The sequence below is a fragment of the Grampus griseus genome, assembly GCF_964374135.1.
Source record: "Grampus griseus genome assembly, chromosome: 11".
NCBI classification, from domain to species: Eukaryota; Metazoa; Chordata; class Mammalia; order Artiodactyla; family Delphinidae; genus Grampus; species Grampus griseus.
In genome coordinates this window covers 12039004-12060603 of record NC_139005.1, presented here as the reverse complement: position 1 = coordinate 12060603, position 21600 = coordinate 12039004, and the positions used below count along the sequence as shown (strand labels likewise).

At 37.1% G+C, this 21600-nt stretch overlaps 1 protein-coding gene across 1 annotated transcript in view; it reads left to right on the top strand.

Annotated features, from left to right (window-relative positions):
- EPS8 (EGFR pathway substrate 8, signaling adaptor) overlaps window positions 1–21600 on the top strand; it is a 191591-nt gene that overhangs the window by 129405 nt on the left and 40586 nt on the right. Inside the window, exons 4-12 of the mRNA XM_082665769.1 lie at window positions 3565–3632; window positions 4634–4795; window positions 7085–7234; window positions 9910–9992; window positions 10568–10704; window positions 14345–14418; window positions 15748–15874; window positions 17596–17684; window positions 18062–18136. Coding sequence (XP_082521895.1) covers window positions 3565–3632; window positions 4634–4795; window positions 7085–7234; window positions 9910–9992; window positions 10568–10704; window positions 14345–14418; window positions 15748–15874; window positions 17596–17684; window positions 18062–18136 — 965 coding nt within the window. The remainder of the gene's footprint in view (window positions 1–3564; window positions 3633–4633; window positions 4796–7084; window positions 7235–9909; window positions 9993–10567; window positions 10705–14344; window positions 14419–15747; window positions 15875–17595; window positions 17685–18061; window positions 18137–21600) is intronic.

Here is a 21600-nt window from a genome sequence, read left to right as displayed (position 1 = left end):
TTCTATGGAAATTATACACTAAACTAGTGAGAAAGGAATTCTCCTTTACTGTGGTTGAAAGTTTTATAAGTGTAAAGTCATATGAACTGTAGCCCATTGTTTTATTTAGGGAGAGGACTACTCAGCAGCTGCTTTTGTGTTACATTTTTTTCTTTTTAATAATCAAGTCCTTATTTTCGAAGCAGCACTTTGTTTTCAGAGAAAGAGAAAATAACAATTTTCTGAATGTTAGCTGTTTCAAATCTTGCTCTTATGCATAAACAGCAATCTAGGCAAACGAGAATTCAGTTTAAATGCTGAGACCTGCATATTGTTATAGTTGTCATTGTACTCATTGAAGCGTTAGATGAAACCTAATTTTTTAAAATTAAGACTTTGTTGGGATCAGTTTTAGGTTCACAGCAAAACTGAGGAGAAGGTACAGAGATTTCCCATATGCCTACACAGCCTAGCCTCCTCCGCTGTCACCAGCCCCCCAGAGTGGTACATCTGGTACAAATGATGAACCTATTGTGATATATCATAATCATCCAAAGTTCATTGAAACCTAAGTTTAAGTTCCTGATCCGGAAGTAGAATATCAGTTTTCGCAGCAGCGTATCAACTCAAGAATGCTAAAATGATGCGTTACAGGATTTTCGTCTTTGGTGACTGAATTCTTCCATCTTTCTGGGTTTGTATATTGTGGTCCATGGGATAAAAGCTATTAGGAAAAACAGTGAAACACAATCAGTGGTACTGTAACCAAGTAAAATCTGTTCCTGGCTCTAATTGATTCAGAGAGAGAGACTATTTGACCGTGATTTACGCTCTTAATTTGGAAAGAAAAAAATTTCAACTTAAGGAGATAAGATGTGGTAGATGAGTTGCCACTTACACAGATTTTGCGACAGTAGCTTCCAACCTTGGCTGCATGTTAGAATTGCCTGGAGAGCTTTTCCAAATCCCAGGGCCCAGATTGCATCCTGGGCCGATTACATTAGAATCCTGGGGGGCGTAGGGAGCGCAGGATTTTTTTTAAAGTTCATTCTAACGTGCAGCCAAGGTTGAGAACCATTGTTAGAGAAAGTCGTGAACGTCAGGAGAGACTTTATCTTGAGTATCATGGAGACTTTATTTAGGCTTTTCACACTGTTTTAAGGCTTTGGGTGAGATTTTTCAGGCTTAGGAGCATAATTCCTATTTACAGCTGTACTTGAGAATACATGTGATTTTCATAAAAAATAAATGTACTATAATTGCCTTTTAGGAGCCTTCTTTCAAAATTTCCTATTAAAATGTTAATAGTCACTTTTATTTATTCATTGACTTAAATCACTGAAACCACTAGTTTATTTATAAATCCATCTTATGGCATTTATACATTTTTAGGATTTTTAAAGGTAATTTCTTGTAACACATACATCTTATTTATTGTGTAACATGGGAGAGAAAGAGCTTAGGAATTCCTAAAATGGATCCTTGATTTGGAAAGTTAGAAATGGTACCATATCTTTTAGGCAAGCAGAGTAATCAGTTAACATCATGCTGTTTATGAATACTATCAAATAGTGTTTTTCTATTTTTGTAAAGTACGTTTCTGTGGGATTGAGAAACTACGTGTTAGGAAATTTGGGGGAACAAAGTCTTACTATTTCATAATAAGAATATTTAATTACAAAACATAATATTTTTGACCTTCAACTGTGTTTGCCAATCACTTATCTGAAAGACTCAGAAAAGCATTTGAACATCCTGGTGTCGCCATATCAAAACTGGAGACCATGGCAAGCACTGCCATTTCTTTTAGTGTCCTCAGATCAGACCAGAGGAAACAGAACTACCCTCATGTTCTGAGTTGGCCGTGGAGAATTGTGTTAGAATACGATGAATCAGTGATTCTGAAATATTGATTATTTCTAAAAGTGCTTTTCTCAGATATGTCCCTGAGTTATCCATTGTATTTTAAAAGTTATAATGGTTTTCCCAAGAAAAATGATCCATTTGTTAATATCTCACATCGATTAATCCTCAGCTAATAATCAGAAAAATTATGGTTGTTCACTTTTTAAAATATGTAAATTAAGGTTTATGTTTTGTCATAACAGAATAGAACATTTTAGGTGAAACCAGATGTTTCTTTTTGGTCACATTGTTTTGGTAGGACCAGATGGATCATACTTCTTCAGATCATCATCCAAACAGAAAAAGAAAGGTAGCAGATACTGAATTTTGTAGTGTGTCTGTTTTTATTAAGTAACTTTAATGCTGCAAAAGCAAAAATAGAATATATTGGAATAATATCATAGTGATATAAGGCATATTTATATTTTCATGTAAGCATTAAGATAAATGTAAATGAAAAGTCATTACTTGTATCAAAGTTTAAAAAAATTCTATGTGTTAACATTCTTAGTCTGTATATGTGCTTTATATTTTTGTACTTGCTCTGCTTTTATGTTCAGCAGAACTTTTCAACTTCTGTTGTTTTAGGAAAATCTAAAAGTTTCTATACTACCTGAAAGAAACAGGTTTATATTTGGGAAAAACAAAATGGTTATTAGGAAAGCTAAGGTGTGTGTGTGAGACAGAGAGAGAAAGAGATAGAGACAGAGAGACAGAATTTTACTACTGTAGGAGTCTTGAAGTTTGATCTTATTTCTTTAACCCTTGTATTTTACAATAAGGGTGCCGAGATCCAGAGTTTTGCCAAGTTCAATCTCCTACTTAATGACAGAGCCCAAGTAAGAATCAAAACTCTTCTGGTTCCCACTTAGAGCTCTTTTTCACCATAGCATGCTGCTTTAGGAAAAATAGGGCAACTGCAAATTTACAAATAATCAAGTTGCTTGACTAGAAAGCAGCAAATACAAAATATTGCCTTCACATATTTTATTTTGGTTTTGCAGCATTTTACAAAAGAAAAACAAAGGTTGCTTTTTGCTTTTTCAATAGTTGGTGCAGAAACTTTCTACCTAACTTTCTTATTTTTTCTAACAGCTTATATCTACAATTCTGAGTATCACATTTGTGTGTTCTGTAGATGTGTGAAAATTGTTAAAGTTTAATGGCAGTGAGTATGATTGACTCTCCTTTAACACTCTCCATGGTGTGGATGTGGTGAAACATGTTCCTTGCAGTGTTTATTATTTTAATAATGTAGTCTAACTCATATAATACAGCATCTGTGACAGTATCTGCAGTTCCATTTTGTTCTCAGTGCATTAAAAGATGAAATTTACAAGCCAGTTTTTATCTTTTTGCCAAAGAAGAGGTCCCTGATTAATAAAATCTTTACACAAAATAACTTTTTCTTACAACATTAATAATCTTGTTAACCTTTGGGATTCAGAACACTTACGTTGGGTCAAATTGTTCTTGCATATAATGTAAGCTTTCTCATGACTTTTTCATTTAATGTGAACGATGAGTATTTTCAGATACACCACACAGTGGTGACTTATACTACTGTACTACTGTACTTATATATGAGATAGACTAGTTTTAGAGATGGCCATGAGACACTGATATATGAACATCAGCCCACTCATGGGTAAATAATGGCTTTTTCAACTTCTTTTCCAGAACAAAGGAAGAATTATGCACGGGATAGTGTCAGCAGCGTGTCAGATATATCCCAATACCATGTTGAAGTAAGATGCTTTGATGTTTGCTAACTTTAGAATGAAGCTTGAGGGACATAAAAATTGTTAGTAAAATCAGAGTTATGTTTTATTTCATTTCTATGATGTTGTAAATTGTGTTGACATGTTTTCTTTCAGATTTTTATAAAGCAGATGTTAAATATAGAAGTATCTTGTTAATCTGTTTTCATAGAGGATAAATTAAAATGATAACTAGTCATTTATCATTGTCAGCCTTATTTTGGTTAAAAACAGGACCAAGGCTTCTATTTTGTGTTATGGAATCTTCTTGAAATAAGCCTTGACAGTTTCAGTGGATGGTTTAGTTTTACTTTTAGTTTTGTCTAAAGTCATTACTAGTTCTGTTTAAGCAATGGTTTCTTTTTTTTAGTTTTTCCTCTATTGCTGTCTTTTAAGATATTTGCTCTTAATTGGAATCTACTTGGGTGGACATTTGCTTATTATAATGGAAAATATTTAAGTAGGAAGTAATTTTTAAATTGCTCTTATTTTCAAGTTTCTACCTCCTCAAGCATGCTTAATTACATTTAAACAGTTTTGTTTCAGTAGAGTGAAAAGTTGGACAGTTGTTACAGACTAGAATTGCTGTTGCTGCTGTCAATTACCAATGTCTGTAGTTTTCAAGCTGCCTTGTAGATTGCTTTCTATTGTTCAGCATTTAAATAACCAAAATGGAATAAAATGGATTAAATAAAGAGAATGTTATTTAATCTGTTTAGAGGTTGTTTTTGTCATGTTTATGTAGTTCCACAAGGCTCAGTATTAAACAGATTTAGATATTTTATGATTCAAGGCATCATTTCCTCTATTCAACAAAAACCTGTTTGACCTTATTATCCCAATAAGGTAACCATGAAGTTCTAGAGTACTTTGTATTTGTCTCTCCCCTCTCTACTAGCTGACTTCAGTTAGTTTAACTTGCTATATTTTGGGAAAATGTTTAATAAGAGACTGTGTGTATTATGTTTTTTCTTTTTGCCAATCATAAGCACTTGACTACCTTTGTTCTGGATCGGAAAGATGCTATGATAACTGTTGATGATGGAATAAGGAAGCTGAAATTGCTTGATGCCAAGGGCAAAGTTTGGACTCAAGATATGATTCTTCAAGTGGACGAGAGAGCTGTGAGCCTGATTGATTTAGAATCAAAGGCAAGTTGGAAATATTTATACTATTTTATTTTCAAGAAAGTCCACAAATATTTATGTTTACAATTAGATCAGGTTGTTTGAAGATGGGTAAAAATTTAGCAACGTAAAATATTCTTGTCAGTCATTTTGAAGAAAAAGTGTCATACTTTATGTACTTTATGCATGTGAAATCATGTTTTTAAACTAGAGATAGAGGGATACAATGTTTTTTTAACCATGTATGATGAGATGGAAGAATTGAGGAAAAAATGCATCGTGCTAAAATAAGGCCCCTGGGGACTTCCCTGGTGGCACAGTGGTTAAGAATCCACCTGCCAATGCAGGGGACGCGGGTTCGATCCCTGGCCCGGGAAGATCCCGCAGGCTGCAGAGCAACTAAGCCCTGTGCGCCACAACTACTGAGCCTGTGATCTAGAGCCCACGTGCTGCAACTACTGAGCCTGCGTGCCACAACTACTGAAGGCCGTGCGTCTTGAGCCCATGCTCCGCAACAATAAAGGTCACTGCAATAAGCCCGCACACCGCAACGAAGAGTAGCCCCCACTCGCTGCAACTAGAGAAAGCCCATGCGCAGCATTGAGGACCCAATGCAGCCAAAAATAAATAAATAAAAATAAATAAATTTAAAAAAGAGAAACAATTGCACTGATACCAAAAAAGTAAAATAAAATACGGCCCCTGTAGGGCACTATTCTTTCTTTTTTTGTTGTTTTTGGCAGTACACGGGCCTCTCACTGTTGTGGCCTCTCCTGTTGCGGAGCACAGGCTCCGGACGCGCAGGCTCAGTGGCCATGCCTCACGGGCCCAGCCGCTCCACGGCATGTGGGATCTTTCCGGACTGGGGCACGAACCTGTGTCCCCTGCATCAGCAGGCGGACTCTCAACCACTGCGCCACCAGGGAAGCCCTGTAGGGCACTATTCTTTATGACACATATTAATTACATGCTATGTCAAACCATATCCCAGTGATATGGTTTGAACCCCAGTGAGTGAACTAGGATAAAAAGGTTTGTGTGTATGTACATTAACTTCCACCAGGTCAACACTGGGCACCTTTCTTTTACACAGCTACTCAGGTAAGATGCTGGACCTCTTAAAAAAGGCCTTCTCTGAGCTCCATCATCTAATAGGCATTTGAGTTGCTAAGATAAAGACAACAACTCTTTGTTGTCTGATAGGAGTCGGGGTAAAATTTGCCCTTTCTTTCATCTCATTCATTGAATTCTGTGAGAGAATAGCAACTAAGAGCTTCTCTAATCCTCATAGTTTCAAGTAATTGTAGAGGAGAGATATTATTTAATTTGCTTTTGCAAAGAAAGAAAAGTTATTATCTCTCTAGTATGGCTCATAAATTTCATTCTAATTTAATGGAACCTGCATTTTTTGTTTCACCTTTTCTGGGTCCCAGGGAGTCAGGACTTAGAATAAATTTATGGTGTGATGTCTATGTGCTGTCTGTAATAAAAGTTATTGTTATTTTTTATGTTCTAGTTATCAGGGATATTGTATTTTGTTTACTTAAAAACCCCCACAATTTCTCCTGTCAATTCCATCATGACACCACTCGCTACTTGTGTAAGGCCATTAGTGTTAGGATAAGCACCTTAAATATATCTCATTAAATAATACTCACTTTCACAAGACCAAATATCTTAATCATTTTGAAGAATGTATTTTTTAGTAAGATTGTTCTGACCATGCTGTTTGACATTTTTGGCTGGAAAAACTTACATAGTGAATTTTTTCATCTGAGAGATTCAGTGAAATAAAAAGTGTACAAATGATGTGTTATTCTCATCTCAGTCTAACATTTGTGATCACTGAAGGTAGAAACTAAGAGTATGACTGTACAGTGTTCAAGTAAAATAAACAAACAAAAAAACCCAAAACTACATAGCCACAGGGAAAAGAATACCAGGTAATATGGTGAATAACTGTGGAAAGAGGCCTCAGTTTACCTATTTTGCTCTTAAAGGCATCATCTCTAGCCCGTAATCTTAGGAAATCAGTAATGCTAATTTCAGTATTTCTTCTGTTTATTAAGAACACAACTACATTCCTTTGTTAAATATTTCCATTTTTGTTGCTCTTTCTCCCACCCACCAGGCTTGTTATCTTTGCTGCCTACTTGTACCTAATCATCCTCCAAATTTACCGTGTTTACTAGCATCCATTGTCAGTGTGATTTGCATACTTTAAAAATTATTGGTAGGATGCCTAGAGCTCTTTGTGGGATGGATTTTATATAGGTAATGAAAAATAAGGCAAGTTATATTTTTACTTTGTAGAATGAACTGGAGAATTTTCCTTTGAACACAATCCAACACTGCCAGGCTGTGATGCACTCCTGTAACTATGATTCAGTTCTTGCCCTCGTGTGCAAAGAGTCAACTCAGAACAAGCCCGATCTTCATCTTTTCCAGTGTGATGAGATTAAGGTAAAAGAAGGGTGAATTTTCTTTCCCTTTAAGCACATGTTCCAGCAGCTTTTGATTATCTACTTCAATCACATGGCTAGTAGGTACTAGATTTTTAGTTTCTTAGGATTTTGTAAGGAAAACAAATACCTCGGTATCTTCCCTAGGGTTTCCAGGCTAAGTAAATAAAGAGGAGATAGAATAGTATTAAAAGAAAGAAATCAGATGCATTCTGTTTATTAAAACAAAGGTGTGGATAATACATTAAATTCTTCACTGAGGGACTTGGACTTATAATTAAAGATTGATTCTTCAAAAATCATTCTTCATGGACAATAAATAATCATGTCATCCTATTTTATTCTGCACTAATCACATAGCATGGATTATTGCAATGAAACACTTGGACATTTTCCATGATATCGATCTAAGGTTCACTGTTTAATTATGTGACTGGAATAACTCCTCAAGATAGGTAATCCCCTATTGATAATGTGAAAATAGTTGAGCATAGTTACCAGTAATAATATGCCATATGCTGAAGATTTGTATTTCAAAGTACACTGTACTTTTCAAATGATTATAACTTGTGATGCTTTATTGGACATTAGAATTTATCTTCAAACTTGAATCTTTATTTCATGAGTTGATTTCTCTAAAAGGGAAATCATTTTTGGTTGAGTTGATTGGTGCTTCGCCAAAGCAGTGTTTTATCACTGTGACTGCATATTATAACATATACAGGCAGTTTTTATCTTATAAAGAAGTGCCGGGAGATTAGCATGAAGTGTCACTTGATCTTTTCTGTAATTCTTTGACCTTAAAATATGTTAGGTAAATTAAGATTGACTATGAATTGTGTATTTTATAATTTTCTTTTAATTTCAATTTATGTCATAAATGATTTTCTAAAAATCGTACTTGAAAAGAATTGTGGCAGTAGATAATTTGTATACGTAATGTTCATCAAACTTTTATATAGTGCCTTTTGAAAGTCATAAAGCGTATTAAGAATTTTGCAAGGTTAGATTTATTAAATCAGTAAGGATTAAGATGAATATTTTGCTCTGAAAATATAGTGAAATTTAATTCAAACATTTTAAAAACAGAGAACTATGCTAAAACATTTTCAATCTGGTGTTTGCTTCAGCGCTCTAAAATCCCTCCCTGGAAACTAAGAGTTATTGGGCTGAGTGAAGTTTCTGGATTTCAGATTTGAGGATAAAAGGTTTGCTTTATTTGATAGGGCATGATGATATTGATGGGTCCAAAACAGATTTACTGAATGCTGTTTTGTCCTCATTAAAAGTCAAGGACCACCACACAGCTATATGCATTTACCCATTGGTGCACATATGAGATGGATTTTTTTTCTTGCCCCATTAAAAATATAAATCCAATGAAATATGTGGTTTCTTTTATATGGGCCGTCTTGCAACATCAGTTCTGTGTTTTAAAGTTTCTTTATCAGGGGACTTTACACAAAACTCCTGCTCACCTCTGTAGTAAATTTTTTCTTAGAAATATGATGGCCAACCCCACACCCTGCCCATAGGAAGTTCAGGATTCCTAGGCATCTTCAGTTTTATTTTCCCACATAATAGAAAGCCTTTGAAATGACGTTTGTAATGTCTTCCTAAAACGAGGATGTTCGTATGGAAGTGAAGCCCGACTAGGATGCATTAGCACTCTCGTTTAATAGCCGTGTGACCTAGGCCGAGTCATCATATAAGTATTCCTCAGTTTTATTAATTATAAAACAAGAAGAGCAGATTATATGATCTTTAAGTATCCTTTCAGTTCTAAAATTTTATGATTACCTGGACTTATGGTAAAAGAGTATAATATGTATGTATGTATGTGTGCATATATGTATTTGAGAAAAACATCCGTAATTACAGAGAACAAGCAGGCACAAAATAGAAGATAAATACATCCCAGCAAGAACCTAATATACAGTAATAATCACTGGCTAAATAAACTTCAGAACCAAACAAAATAAATTTCTTAGCTGCTAATCTCTTATTGGTTCCCAAGAAAACCAAATTAAACGTTCAAGGGTTATTGTTGGAAAAGGATCGGAAAGGTCAAACCATTTAGAGAAAGTTAATTTTTATGAACGTGCAATGACAAAATAAAGGGGTTATCACAAAGGTTACAACCTAGTGTTGGGGTCCACCCCGTGACAATGTGGGTTCGTCTTAAACTGGGAGTAGCGCTGCTGCAACTGAGTGGTTTCCACCAGTTAATGGGGGTCCAGTGGATGGAGAGGACGGGGGAGAGGAGGGATGCTGCTCCACATGCTGGTACTTCTGATTCCTTCACTTCTTCCCAGGCATAGCTATTGACCCATTACATTTTCAGCATGTGTTTATACTTTCAGCATATGCAAATCCTTTTTCTCTTTGCCTTTATGCAAGTATAGCTTTAAAAAAAAAAAAAAAAAAACTAAAGGAATCTGGATTAAATAATCTTTAAAAATTCCTTCAGTTTTCCAATCCTGTCATTACAAAGTTCACTTAAAAAAACTGGAAGTGTTATGTTTCGAAAGCAGATTTAAAAAAAATAAAATGGCTTCTTTGCATCAAGACATTTTTGTTTTGGACAGGGAACATAATCCCTTTTTCTGTTTTAACCTACATATCAAGACAAAAAAAAAATCCATAAGCCCCCAGGTAACTTGTCTTTCATTGCAGGCAAACCTAATTAGTGAAGATATTGAAAGTGCAATCAGCGACAGTAAAGGAGGGAAACAGAAGAGGCGGCCTGATGTCCTGAGGTAAAAACATGAAAAGAAATTAAGGGCTAGAATTGGTGTGTTTTTAAGTCTTTTTTTTCCTCTAAAAATGAAAAAATACATATTTTCAGTGAAGGTATATTATTATATTTTTCAGATTACAACCTGTAATCTCAACTCATTTGCTCTCGCAAGTTTGTCGGTGTATGTGTGTGTGCCTTTTCTCTCCGTGATTCTGGTCTTTCTCTGATACGGCTCCTTCTACTTGTGTTGTCACAGAGACCCATGAACCAATGTGTGGCATTTTAAGGCAAGGTAGCCAAAGGGACTATAAACAGATGTTAGGTCTCTAGTTGGTTAACAGCCTTTGCAAATCATAGGAGACCCAGAAAAAATGTCAAACCTGGTTTTCAGCTGATTTGAAAATGTTCTATATTTTTATATTTCATATACATTTATAAATATACATAACATGGCATGGTTAGGAAATCCTTGTTTTTCTACCCCTTGACATAGTTCTTCTTGAGGTTGAAGGACTAATACCATCAAATTGAGAGAATTGATGTATTGTAGAAATAGAGATGGTAGAAATTCAGTTTGTTTTCATCTGTTTTTAGGATGATTTCCAAAGCAGACCCTGGTATACCGCCTCCACCCAGAGCTCCCGCCCCTGTGCCACCTGGGACTGTGACCCAGGTGGATGTTAGAAGTCGGGTGGCAGCCTGGTCCGCATTGGCAGCTGACCAAGGGGACTGTGAGTATTTCCAGGAATTGGTGCTTATTTATCATTTACTTTGAGTTGTGACCTAGTTCTTGTTTTCAAAATCTGATGCTGATTTCTGAGCTGAAACTTGAGGTTAGTTTTGTAAAAATAAATCTTTCTTAAAGGAAAGTTAAGCCTTGGGCACTGTAAGATTATTGTCTCTGAGAGTTCAGACCAGTCTTAATAAATATGGTGTTAGGGGTAGACTCTTTTCTTTCTAAAGCAGTCAAAGAGAGGAAGTTTGACTCAACTAACAATTAAAAGAATGGTAATATTATATATACCAAACAGGAGATGATCAATATTTTTTTAGGATAATACTTCAAGTTCTTTCCATTATTATTATCTTACCACTGTCCTCTTTTGGACAAACTGTTTGTGGTTACAAGGACAGGATGTCAGGGCAGGGGTAGGGTGACGGAAAAGGGCTAAAATGCATTCACCATCGGGTAAACTTGCCCAATGGACCCTATGTCTGTACCATCATTTTACCATGACATTCTTCTTTAAAAACAAATAATCATGGCAAAGAACATAGTGTAACCTTTTATCTGACAGAATGTTTTACTAAGTCTGAAATTTTTATAACTGGAAAATGCCTTAAAATATGTTTGGTCCAATCTCTTCATTTTAAGGGTGAATAAATTGTGATCCAGTGGGTCTGAATTTGATGGAGACCATAGCCTCATTCTTTTGCCTCCTAGTTCAATGTGATTTCTTAAATCTCTTATCCTTTATCTAATAAAGCATTATTCATGAGACTCTAACAGTGTAGTTAACCTACGGAACTTGATTGCCAAAATGAGTGATACTGGACTGTACTTTGAGTCTGGAGAGCCAAAATCTGGGCTCTGGAGCAAGACAGGGACCTACCTGTGCGACCTTGTGAAGTTATGCCTTACTTGCAGAATGGGGATAATAATTCCTATGTTGCTGTGAGTCTGAAAGCAAATAATGTCTATAATAGTACCTGGAACAGTGTAGTAGACATCCATTTTTGCCAAATTGAGTTCATTTTATTTTATCAGTTGCTTTCCATTTTATTTAGATTCCCATGTTCTTAAAGTTATTTTCACTTTACATATAAACCCAGCTACCGAACAGATGAAAGAAAGAAATCTTTGAAGCATCCGCTTTTCAAAAATAAAGTAACAGAATTATTATTTACTGTAATGTTATAGCAGTTTCTGTCTTTAGGAATTATATACATTTCTATCAATCCACTTTGTATTTACAATTTTATGTTTAAAAACTAAACGGGAGTTTACAGTGTTTTCTACTTCTTGTGTACTTACAATATTTTTGCTACTGTTACTATTTTGTAGAGGGGATGTAGGTTTTATTTTGAGAGAAGTCAAAATGGTTTTTCTTGAAGTTGAGGAAGGATAAGACATCTTAAGTTTTCAGACATTCTGAATAAACCTGTAAAAACATCTGTAAAACCTAATGTAATGTACAACAACAAAAATTTATTCCCAGGAGTTTCTGAGCCCTCATTAGATTTTGTCTGAAATACTCTGTGCAGTCTCATCTATTTAAATTACAGTTAGGTAAGGTTTTCAGAACTTCTGGTTTACTACCAGGTCAAACAGAACACACCACTTACCACATGAGGTTCTGTCCAGCGTGCAGGCTCCAGGCCAGTGGAAAACCCTCCAAGAGGAGTATCCCCCTGGTCCCTCTGAAGGCTCCAGCTGACTCAGGCTGGACAACTCCTTCTTTGGACCCTTAACGTAGCTCTACCCCTGACTGCAGAATAGACCTCTGTAGAATAGTGGCAGTGGGATGCTAGTAGCGCCGCAGATTATGAAAAATCCGAGAAATACCGCATCTCTCTCACTGTGCCGTCTGAATGATATTTGGGGACCTACTGGAGTTCCTGATAGCTGTAGTTCAGCTTCAACTTACTGCCCTCTGGAGTGCACTAAAACCAAGACAGCAGCTAACCGTGTGTAAAGCAGCAGCTAACTGGCAAAATTTCATATGTTGAAATTTCACCGATTAAGTTTCATAAGACTGAACGATTTCTTCCCCCTTTTTGGCAAGTATTCCATTTAATGGTAAAGTTAGGCATAGAGGAGGCATAGCAGTTTTCAGTATTTTTTGCAGTTCTCTGTATTGAACATCAAGAGTCATGATGATCCATCATGAGTTGTATTTCCATTAGTGATGATACAGTTTTTCTGTTTCATCCATCCATTTTTCTTTCATTTCATCTACTGAGAAATCTTTGAATGAGTATCTGTGTTTAGTGGAAGTGTTAACTGACCTGTAGCAGGACGGAGTTCATGATAATGATCATGATTAACATCATGGTCTAGCCAACTGAGCTAATGCAAGACTTTGGTTCTATTTTTTTTGTTTTTGCGGTACGCGGGCCTCTCACTGTTGTGGCCTCTCCCATTGCGGAGCACAGGCTCCGGAGGCGCAGGCGGGCCCAGCCGCTCCGCGGCATGTGGGATCTTCCCAGACCAGGGCACGAACCCATCCCCTGCATCGGCAGGTGGACTCTCAACCACTGCACCACCAGGGAAGCCCAAGACTTTGGTTCTTTAATTTGCAAATTCTTGTAGGTATTTCTACTTATAAAGTTTATGGCTTAACATGATAATGAACCCAACATTGTGGGTTTTAAGCTTAATTAGACTACAATTTTAGAAGCACTTTACTATCAGAACCCCCAAAGCTTTACTGTTGTCATGATGTTAGATGGTATGAAAATTAGGAGCTTTAGAACTTAGAACGTAGTCGGCCCATTTTAAGAAGTAGGTGCTTAGCCGCACGCATGGCCGGGACAGCTGTGTCCGGTGGTAGAAGCAGCTTAAGTGGCTGAGCCACAGCCCTCGCCGCCTCCTCATAATTCCTGGCTTTTCACAGGCAGATAAACGCCAGCTGAGTCGGAGCCGGTGCTCGGACGTGACGAGCGGGGGCTTGGAGAGGAAATGAGATAGTCCTCCCATGGGGATGCTCCTGGGACAGACCCCTGGATGTGCTTTTCCATCTGTCCTTACAGCAAGCCCGGGAAATGTAGACAGTCGGCTGCTCTGTCCTTTTGGAGGCCTCGGAAGCTCCGGGCCGCACTTAAGCAGCTGATCCTCCTGATCGCCTAACCCAGGTGTTGCCCCTTGTCACTGGCAGGGCCGCATAAACCCAAAGTGGGAGAGAGGAAAACAACCCATTTGGGGCATGTTCTATGAGAAGCCACCTGGTCGGCAAGCAGTGGGAAGGAGAGAAAAGACGGCTTGGGCCTGGTCCCCCGGGACCTTGGAGTGCCAGTGGTGGGCAACACGGCCAGGACCTCGTGGGTTTCTATTTTTTTCTTGTGTAGGAATTAAAGGGTACTAAGTTAGGGTTGGTTCCACTGGCAGCTGACTTTGGAAAGAGAGAGAATAGAGGGGAAATTACAGTGTAAATCAGTCCCATACAAATGGAAAGCCAGTACTGCAGCCCTGCCAAGTGTGGTAGCAAGGATGCACGTCAGAGGTGATGGGCACAGCTTTGACTTTTGTACCCAGTGGAGGTGTTTCCTTTTGCAAATGATGCTCTTTTCTAGCCAGTTTGCATGTTTGATGATCTATATTGGTATCACTTAAGCAACAGGTTGAAAGATACATGATTCTCTTTTCTTTAGTTGAGAAACAAAGGAATTATTATCAGCAGGAAGAAACACCTGAGGTGATGGCAGCCCGCATTGACAGAGATGTGGTAAGTGAAATAGTCATCTTTATATCTTTGGCTTTTTTTTTAAAGGAAAAATTATTAACAGGGAAAATTAGGTTGCTTTCAATAAAGGTATTTTGTGGAAACCATATTTTCTCTTTCCAGTGGTGGTTAGGCCCTTTGAATTATTTTTTTAAACTATTTTTGCCTTTATGCCAATATTTAATTAGTAGACTAAGGCTGTGATAGAACTAGACTATCAACTGGTTTGCAGAGGAATTTAAGCTGAATCATCAAGATTTGAGGGGTTTTTCTTTTCTCATAGTTTGTAACCCATAATTGAAATATCTTCTACATTTGTCTTCCTGGCATTTACTCTAAAATATTTTATAATGCCCGAAAGATAAAAGTTATGTGGCATTTCTTAAGGGTAGATAAGTACATTTTAATGCTTTCTAAAGGATAAGGCTGTATTTGTTTTTATTTCTCCATAGTAATTTCCTTGCAGAATGACAATGTCCTGTGACATAATCATAAAATATGACATCAGCATAATTACTTTTTATACTCTACTTATGTTCTCAGCTTATTTGGAAACAAATATTTAGAGGAATTTGAAGTTTGGAATTTAATTTTTACATCACAGTATTACTTGTTAATACTTAAAACTTTATTTAATACTTAAAAGCTTATTTAACCTCAGTTTTTACTCTTTAGTTAAAAGAATGTCAAGTTTCACACATAAAAGAGAAAGTCAAGTAAGACTATAGTATGTATAATATAATATACAATATAGTATAATCAAAGTTGATCTCATGATCTCTGAAAGCATAGTGCATCATTATTTCTGTTTTACCCAGAAGAAATGCTTATTAATGCCTATTATTGCAGATTATCTATGTGTTTATTTATCATAACACTCTAGAGCCCTTTAATTCCATGAAATAACATTGTCAGTGCTTTACTGGAAATTTTATTAGAAAAACAGAAATGCTCAGTGCTGTTCTAACAAAGTGTTTCTTGGAAATTTTTCCCCTAACTTTATGTGGGCGAACACAATGAAAAAATCAGAGTAATTGAAAATAATTAATAATCTGAATAGATATTGTGAATGCTTTCTTTATGGTATTAAAAATAGAACAAAATTAAGCTAAAGAAAAATGTAAATGTTAGACTTTAGCCACAGGTATATTTAGTTCAAAACTTTTTCTTAGAATTAGTGATAAACCTGAAATTTGCATGTGGGAGGTGTTCCTTTTTCTTTTCTTTCTTTCTTTTTTTTTTTTAACTTTCTGATTTTCCTTCACAGTGTACAGCTAAGGCAAAAATAGTTTTCTTTTGTTTTATATTTTATTCTGTAATTTCTAATTCCAGCAAATCTTAAACCACATTTTGGATGACATTGAATTTTTTATCACAAAACTCCAAAAAGCAGCTGAAGCATTTTCTGAGCTTTCTAAAAGGAAGAAAACTAAGAAAGGTAAAAAGAAAGGACCAGGAGGTAAGTTGGATTTTCTTAACCTTCTAAAGACCATTCAGAATGCCAGTGCTAGGCAGAGTTTCTGCCCTTCTGAGTTGTTCAATAAGACTCCATTGAGCAGGGACCAAGGTCCCTTTTCTGGTTTTGAGATAGCACCAGTGATGTAGGCAGAGATTAAGATGAGCCTGGGGAAGAGTCCATTTGGTCCCAAGTTGGCTACAGTAAAGAAAGACTCTAGGACACTTTACCTAAATTACAGAGACTCTTAGTGACCATATGTCTATAGTTTTCATTAGTCATTATAAAAGTAATGTCTGTTAAAGAAAGTCATAGCACCATTCTTCCCATATTTGAATTTATTTAATTGTAAATATAGAACCTCATTATTTTGTTAAATAAAAGGATTGACTTTTCTCATTAAAATAGTTCAAAATGTTAGTGAATTTTAATTTCTTATCACAAAACACCAAACAGTACATTCGGGTCACCTACAAGCAGTTTTTAAGTATGCTGTGGTTCAGCTATTTAAAATGACCTCAAAATGTATAAAATTATAATTATGGAACAAAATGGTGTAGATTGAAATATATAAGGGAATAGTAAATAAATATTCCTTTTATTTCACATGACTTCCACATCTTTCTCTAGCTCTGTCTATATCATAAGCATGTGACCTGTAGACTTGTTTTCTAGATGGATGGATGTGGATATACCTCACCTCCATACATTCTGAAATCAAGTATTACTGCTTTCTGATGTCTCAAACCACTTACTCCTCTTGTACTGTTTACGAAGGGTATACTATCTTCTTGGCCATCCAGATTCAAAGCCATAGATTTTTTTATGAGTCCATTCTCTAGCTTATAACCAACATTGATTTTGTTTTTTCGGTCCCTTGTACCCAGTTTTTTCCTTTTTCATTTTCATAACTAGCACTGCTTCCAGCTGCCTCATTTTTTACCCAGCTTTCTAAGCAACCCTCAAGGCTTTAGTCTTCCATTCTATGAGGACAGTCTTCTTAAAGCTCGAAGTTGGTCACTTCATTCTTCTGCTGGAAAGCATGTTAATCCCATGTTCTACTGATATAAGTCAAACTCTGGCGGTTGAGGTCTGGCAGTCAAGGTCATTCACAATCTAACCTTGATCTGCTTTTCCATTCTCATGTTTCTTTGCTTTTATGTTTGTTGTTTCATGTACATGCAATTTCCTTTTTCCATGTTTTTGCTAATGCTGTTTTTATCCAACCATGATGTTTTTCTTACCAAATTGCCCTGGAACAAACTTTTCAAATCCCATCTTAAAAGCTGCTTTCCCCATGAAACATCTTTAAGAATACATTTCCCCATCTGTAGTCTCTTTTTAAGCTCTCAGTTGACATATCTCTGTTACTTATCTGATTCATGTCTTCTATAGATTTTAAGGCCTTTAAGAGTAACTTATACTTCTGTATAGCCTTCACTGTGATAAGCACAATGATTGGTACATAGAAGGGCTACAATATAAATTTATGGAATTGATGAGTAATCTGATAGTGTCTAAGGGTAGAGGAATCCATTTCAAATGTTGGATCACCTTAATTTATTGCAGTCAGACTATGAGATGTGGGAGGGTAGCTAGGTAGCATGATATCTGATGTGATCATCAAATTTTACAAACATAAATGTGTTTTTAAATTTTTTTCATTGAATAAGTTTTCTTGGAACTCTGCTCTCATCTACCCCTCCTCCCATTTATTTCTTTAGAGGGTGTTTTAACACTGAGGGCAAAACCTCCACCTCCTGACTTATTTATTGACTGTTTCCAAAAGTTTAAACATGGATTTAACCTTCTGGTAAGTGAAATTTATTTATATACAATTAAGAGGAACAAACGGAAGAGATCAAAGTCTAGCCAGGATGTACCTGATCAAATTAAGAGATTAAATTGTTGTTATAGATTTTTTTTTTGTATGTGTGTTTTGATTTGCCTTTCATTGGAAGAGCAGATTGCAAAAATCTGTATATCTAAGAGATTTAATCAGAAAAGAATGACTCCAGTCTTTTAAAATGAAATTCTCCTAATCTAACTCACGCTTGCTAATTAAGATACAAAAAAGTGAAACTAGTAGTAAAAACCTCTTCTCTGAGTCTATGTTGAACGTTTTTGAATGTCTGCCTTTGTCTCGATTACATCATAGTAATAGGCTTGCCTGATTGTTTAATGTTACAGGCCAAACTGAAGTCTCACATCCAGAATCCTAGTGCTGCAGATCTGGTTCACTTTTTATTTACTCCATTAAATATGGTAAGATTTTATTAATTTAAGAAAGTAATTATTCTTAGCATGTTTTCAACCCCACGTGTCTGTCTAGATTATCTGGACAGTTTTTCTTCCTTGCCTTGCATGGGTACTATTTCTTTTGCCATCTACTGTGAACACTGAGTATGTGAAATTTGAGAGTTGAAAAGAACCTTAGAAATCATCTAGTCCAAACACCTGATTTTATAGCTGAGGAAACTGATGTCTCTGATAGAGCTAGGGAAACGAAAAGAAATAAAGACTTATTGGATACTAGTGTTTCAGTATATACTAGTATGTAATATAAATGGCTTGAACAATATAGAAAATTTTCTCTTTCTCACAAAATAAGCTAGGTGTGAGGAGTCCAATGCTGGATGGATGTCTTTGCTCCGTGAAGTCACTCAGAGGTCCAGATTTCTTTCAGTGAGGTGTTCCTCCATCTCCTGAGCTATCTCTGATTCAATCACTTATTCATTCATTCATTTTTTCAACAAATATTAACTGAGAGCCTGCTATGTGCTTGGCATAGGAACAAAACACATAAATTCTTATCAGGACTTATGTTGTAGTGTGGAGGGGCAGTCAATAACCTAAATAATGTATAAATAATTCACCCAAAATAAATGCTATGTGGAAAAATACAGCAGAGAAGGAGAACAGGGAGTGCTGTGTGTTTGTGTGTGTGTGTGTGTGTGTGTGTGTGTGTGTGTGTTGTGGAGTATTACACTTTTTGAGTAGGGTTGGTTAAGGGAACGACTTACTGAGAAGGTATCATTTGAGTAAATGAAGTGAGGAATGAGTCATGCGGGTTTCTGAAGGAAGAGAATTCCAGACAGAGAACAGCTAATGCAGATGCACTGAGATGGTAACATACAAGTCACGTTCTTGGAAGAAATAGGTACCGTGACTTGAATAGAATGAGGGGGGAGATCTCAACTAGAGGGAGATGAGGTCAGCAAACAGGAGGACATATCTTATTGGTCTTTATAGGTGATTGTGAAACCTTTGACACTTTGGGAGGGGTTTCAGCTGAAAAGGATTGCTCTGGCTGCAATGTTTAGAAATTTGAGGGAAGAAGGGACTGAGCTGGCTATGGAAATAATACAGATGGGAGATTATGTTGTTTGGACCACGTAACATTGGAGGTGGTGAGATTTCATTCTGGTTTTTTTTTTTAATTTTTTATTTTATTTATTTACTTTCTTAATTTTTTCCTCTTTTTTTGTGGCTGGGTTGGGTCTTCACTGCTGTGTGTGCACTTTCTCTAGCTGCAGCAAGTGGGGGCTACTCTTTGTTGCGGTGCATGGGCTTCTCATTGCAGTGGCTTCTCTTGTTGCAGAGCACAGGCCCTAGAGCATGTGGGCTTCAGTAGTTGTGGCACACGGGCTCAGTGGTTGTGGCTCACGGTCTCTAGAGAGCAGGCTTAGTAGTTGTGGCGCACGGGCTTAGTTGCTCCGCGGCATGTGGGATCTTCCCGGACAAGGGATTGAACCCGTGTCCCCTGCATTGGCAGGTGGATTCTTAACCACTGTGCCACCAGGGAAGTCCCTCATTCTGGTTATTAAACAGAAGCAACACGATTTGGTGGTAGGTTGGAAGTGTTGTGTGAGAGTCCAGGATATCTCCAAAGTTTTGGCTTAAGGCTGGAAGGATGGACTAATTATTAACTGAAATGGGGAAGACTGTGGGTAAGGCAGGTTTGGACCAGAAGGTAAGGAATTCCCTTCAGACAGTGTCAAAAGTGACTTATATCCAGATGGAGAAATTTGCATTGGTAGTTGAATGTATGAATTTGGAGTTCAGTGGAGAAATCAGGCCTAGAGTTATAAATCCTGTGCATGCAAAGCCAAGAAATTGGATGATGTCACCAAGGGAGTGATGATAAATAAAGAAGAACAAGGGCTGTTGGAGCCTTAGGTAATTTCAGTGATTGGAGAGTGAGAAGAACCAGCAAAGAAGAGTGAGAAGCAGCAGGAAGTCAGGAGAAGCAAAACAGGAATATCATGGTAGGTATCCTGTAAGCCAAACGAAGAAACTGTTTCCAAGAGGAGGAATTGAGATACTCTGTCAGGCATTTCTATGGTGGAAGCTGACTTACCTCCCTGTCCTTGTAACAGTAGTACAAAGGCAAAGAATTGTCTTTAAGGAGGTGACTCCAAACTTAGACAATTTCTGCTATTATCCAGTTGGCGGGAGCTCCCTCATACGGCCATCCCTAACACCAAAGGCATGTAGTCTCCACCAGAGTGGCTATGTGTCCATCTAAAATGTAGGGGCTTCTCTTTCTAGAAGGGAGAAGAAGAGAATGGATACTAGGGGGACAGTTATCAGTCTTTGGGAGGCCCATATGTGCCAGGTCTAGTGATATGTACATAATACAGATTTTCCCCTGGAAAACTCCCTTCTTGCACATGTGTTTTTTACATAAGGTATAATTTTTGAAGATAACAAAATGGTGCATTGGGAACAATTCCTTCTGTGAAGGAGCTGGATGTTTCCATGAGTTTATCCAGCAAAAGGTTATACCACTTGTCTCATAGGCCGGGATCCAAGATACACATTTTCATTTTCTAGATTTTCAGTACCCAGGTATGTTCTTTTCTTATACGTTTAATGAAATAGGTGCAGTAATATACTTCACTTCCCATTTTCTATTTCTTATATTTGCAAATGGTCTAATAGTGGTTTTTCCAAGCTAACATATACCACCATCTTCTCCACAGGACAGCTGGGAGAATTAGCTGAAATAACATTTGAGTGCAAAAAGAAAAGTGCTGGGATTTGGGAAAAGCATGGCAACAGAAAGCAGACGGAACAGCTGTTGGCCTTACACACTGACAGATTCCAAAAGAGACTGGGCTACAAGTCACCCTTTTCTACAATTCCACAAGACCACAAATTTGATAGGTCATTCCTCCTTTTGTGGAGAGGGCAAGTGAGAGAGGAATGGAAAGAAGGCAGAATCTCTTTCTTTTAAATACTTCTCGGAGGACAGAGTTTCCTATTTGATGGGCCAAGACAGGAATGTGTGGAGTGTTTTTTTTGTTTTTGTTTTTGTTTTTGTTTTCTTTTTTGCGGTACACGGGCCTCTCACTGTTGTGGCCTCTCCCGTTGTGGAGCACAGGCTCCGGACGCGCAGGCTCAGTGGCCATGGCTCACAGGCCCAGCCGCTCCGCGGCATGTGGGATCTTCCCGGACCGGGGCACGAACCCGTGTCCCCTGCATCAGCAGGTGCACTCTCAACCACTGCGCCACCAGGGAAGCCCATGTGGAGTGGTTTTGAATGGTTCATCCTGTCAAAAGAGCAAATAATTGCTTTGTAGAATAATAATAGCAGCAATGATAATTGTTAGTAGTGTGATTATTTCCATGATTTTTTTTAAAGGGTAAGAATGGTAACTGTGAAGCAGATAAATTTCACTGATTTGATTTAGAGCATATGAAGACCATGGTCATTGAGTTCTTTG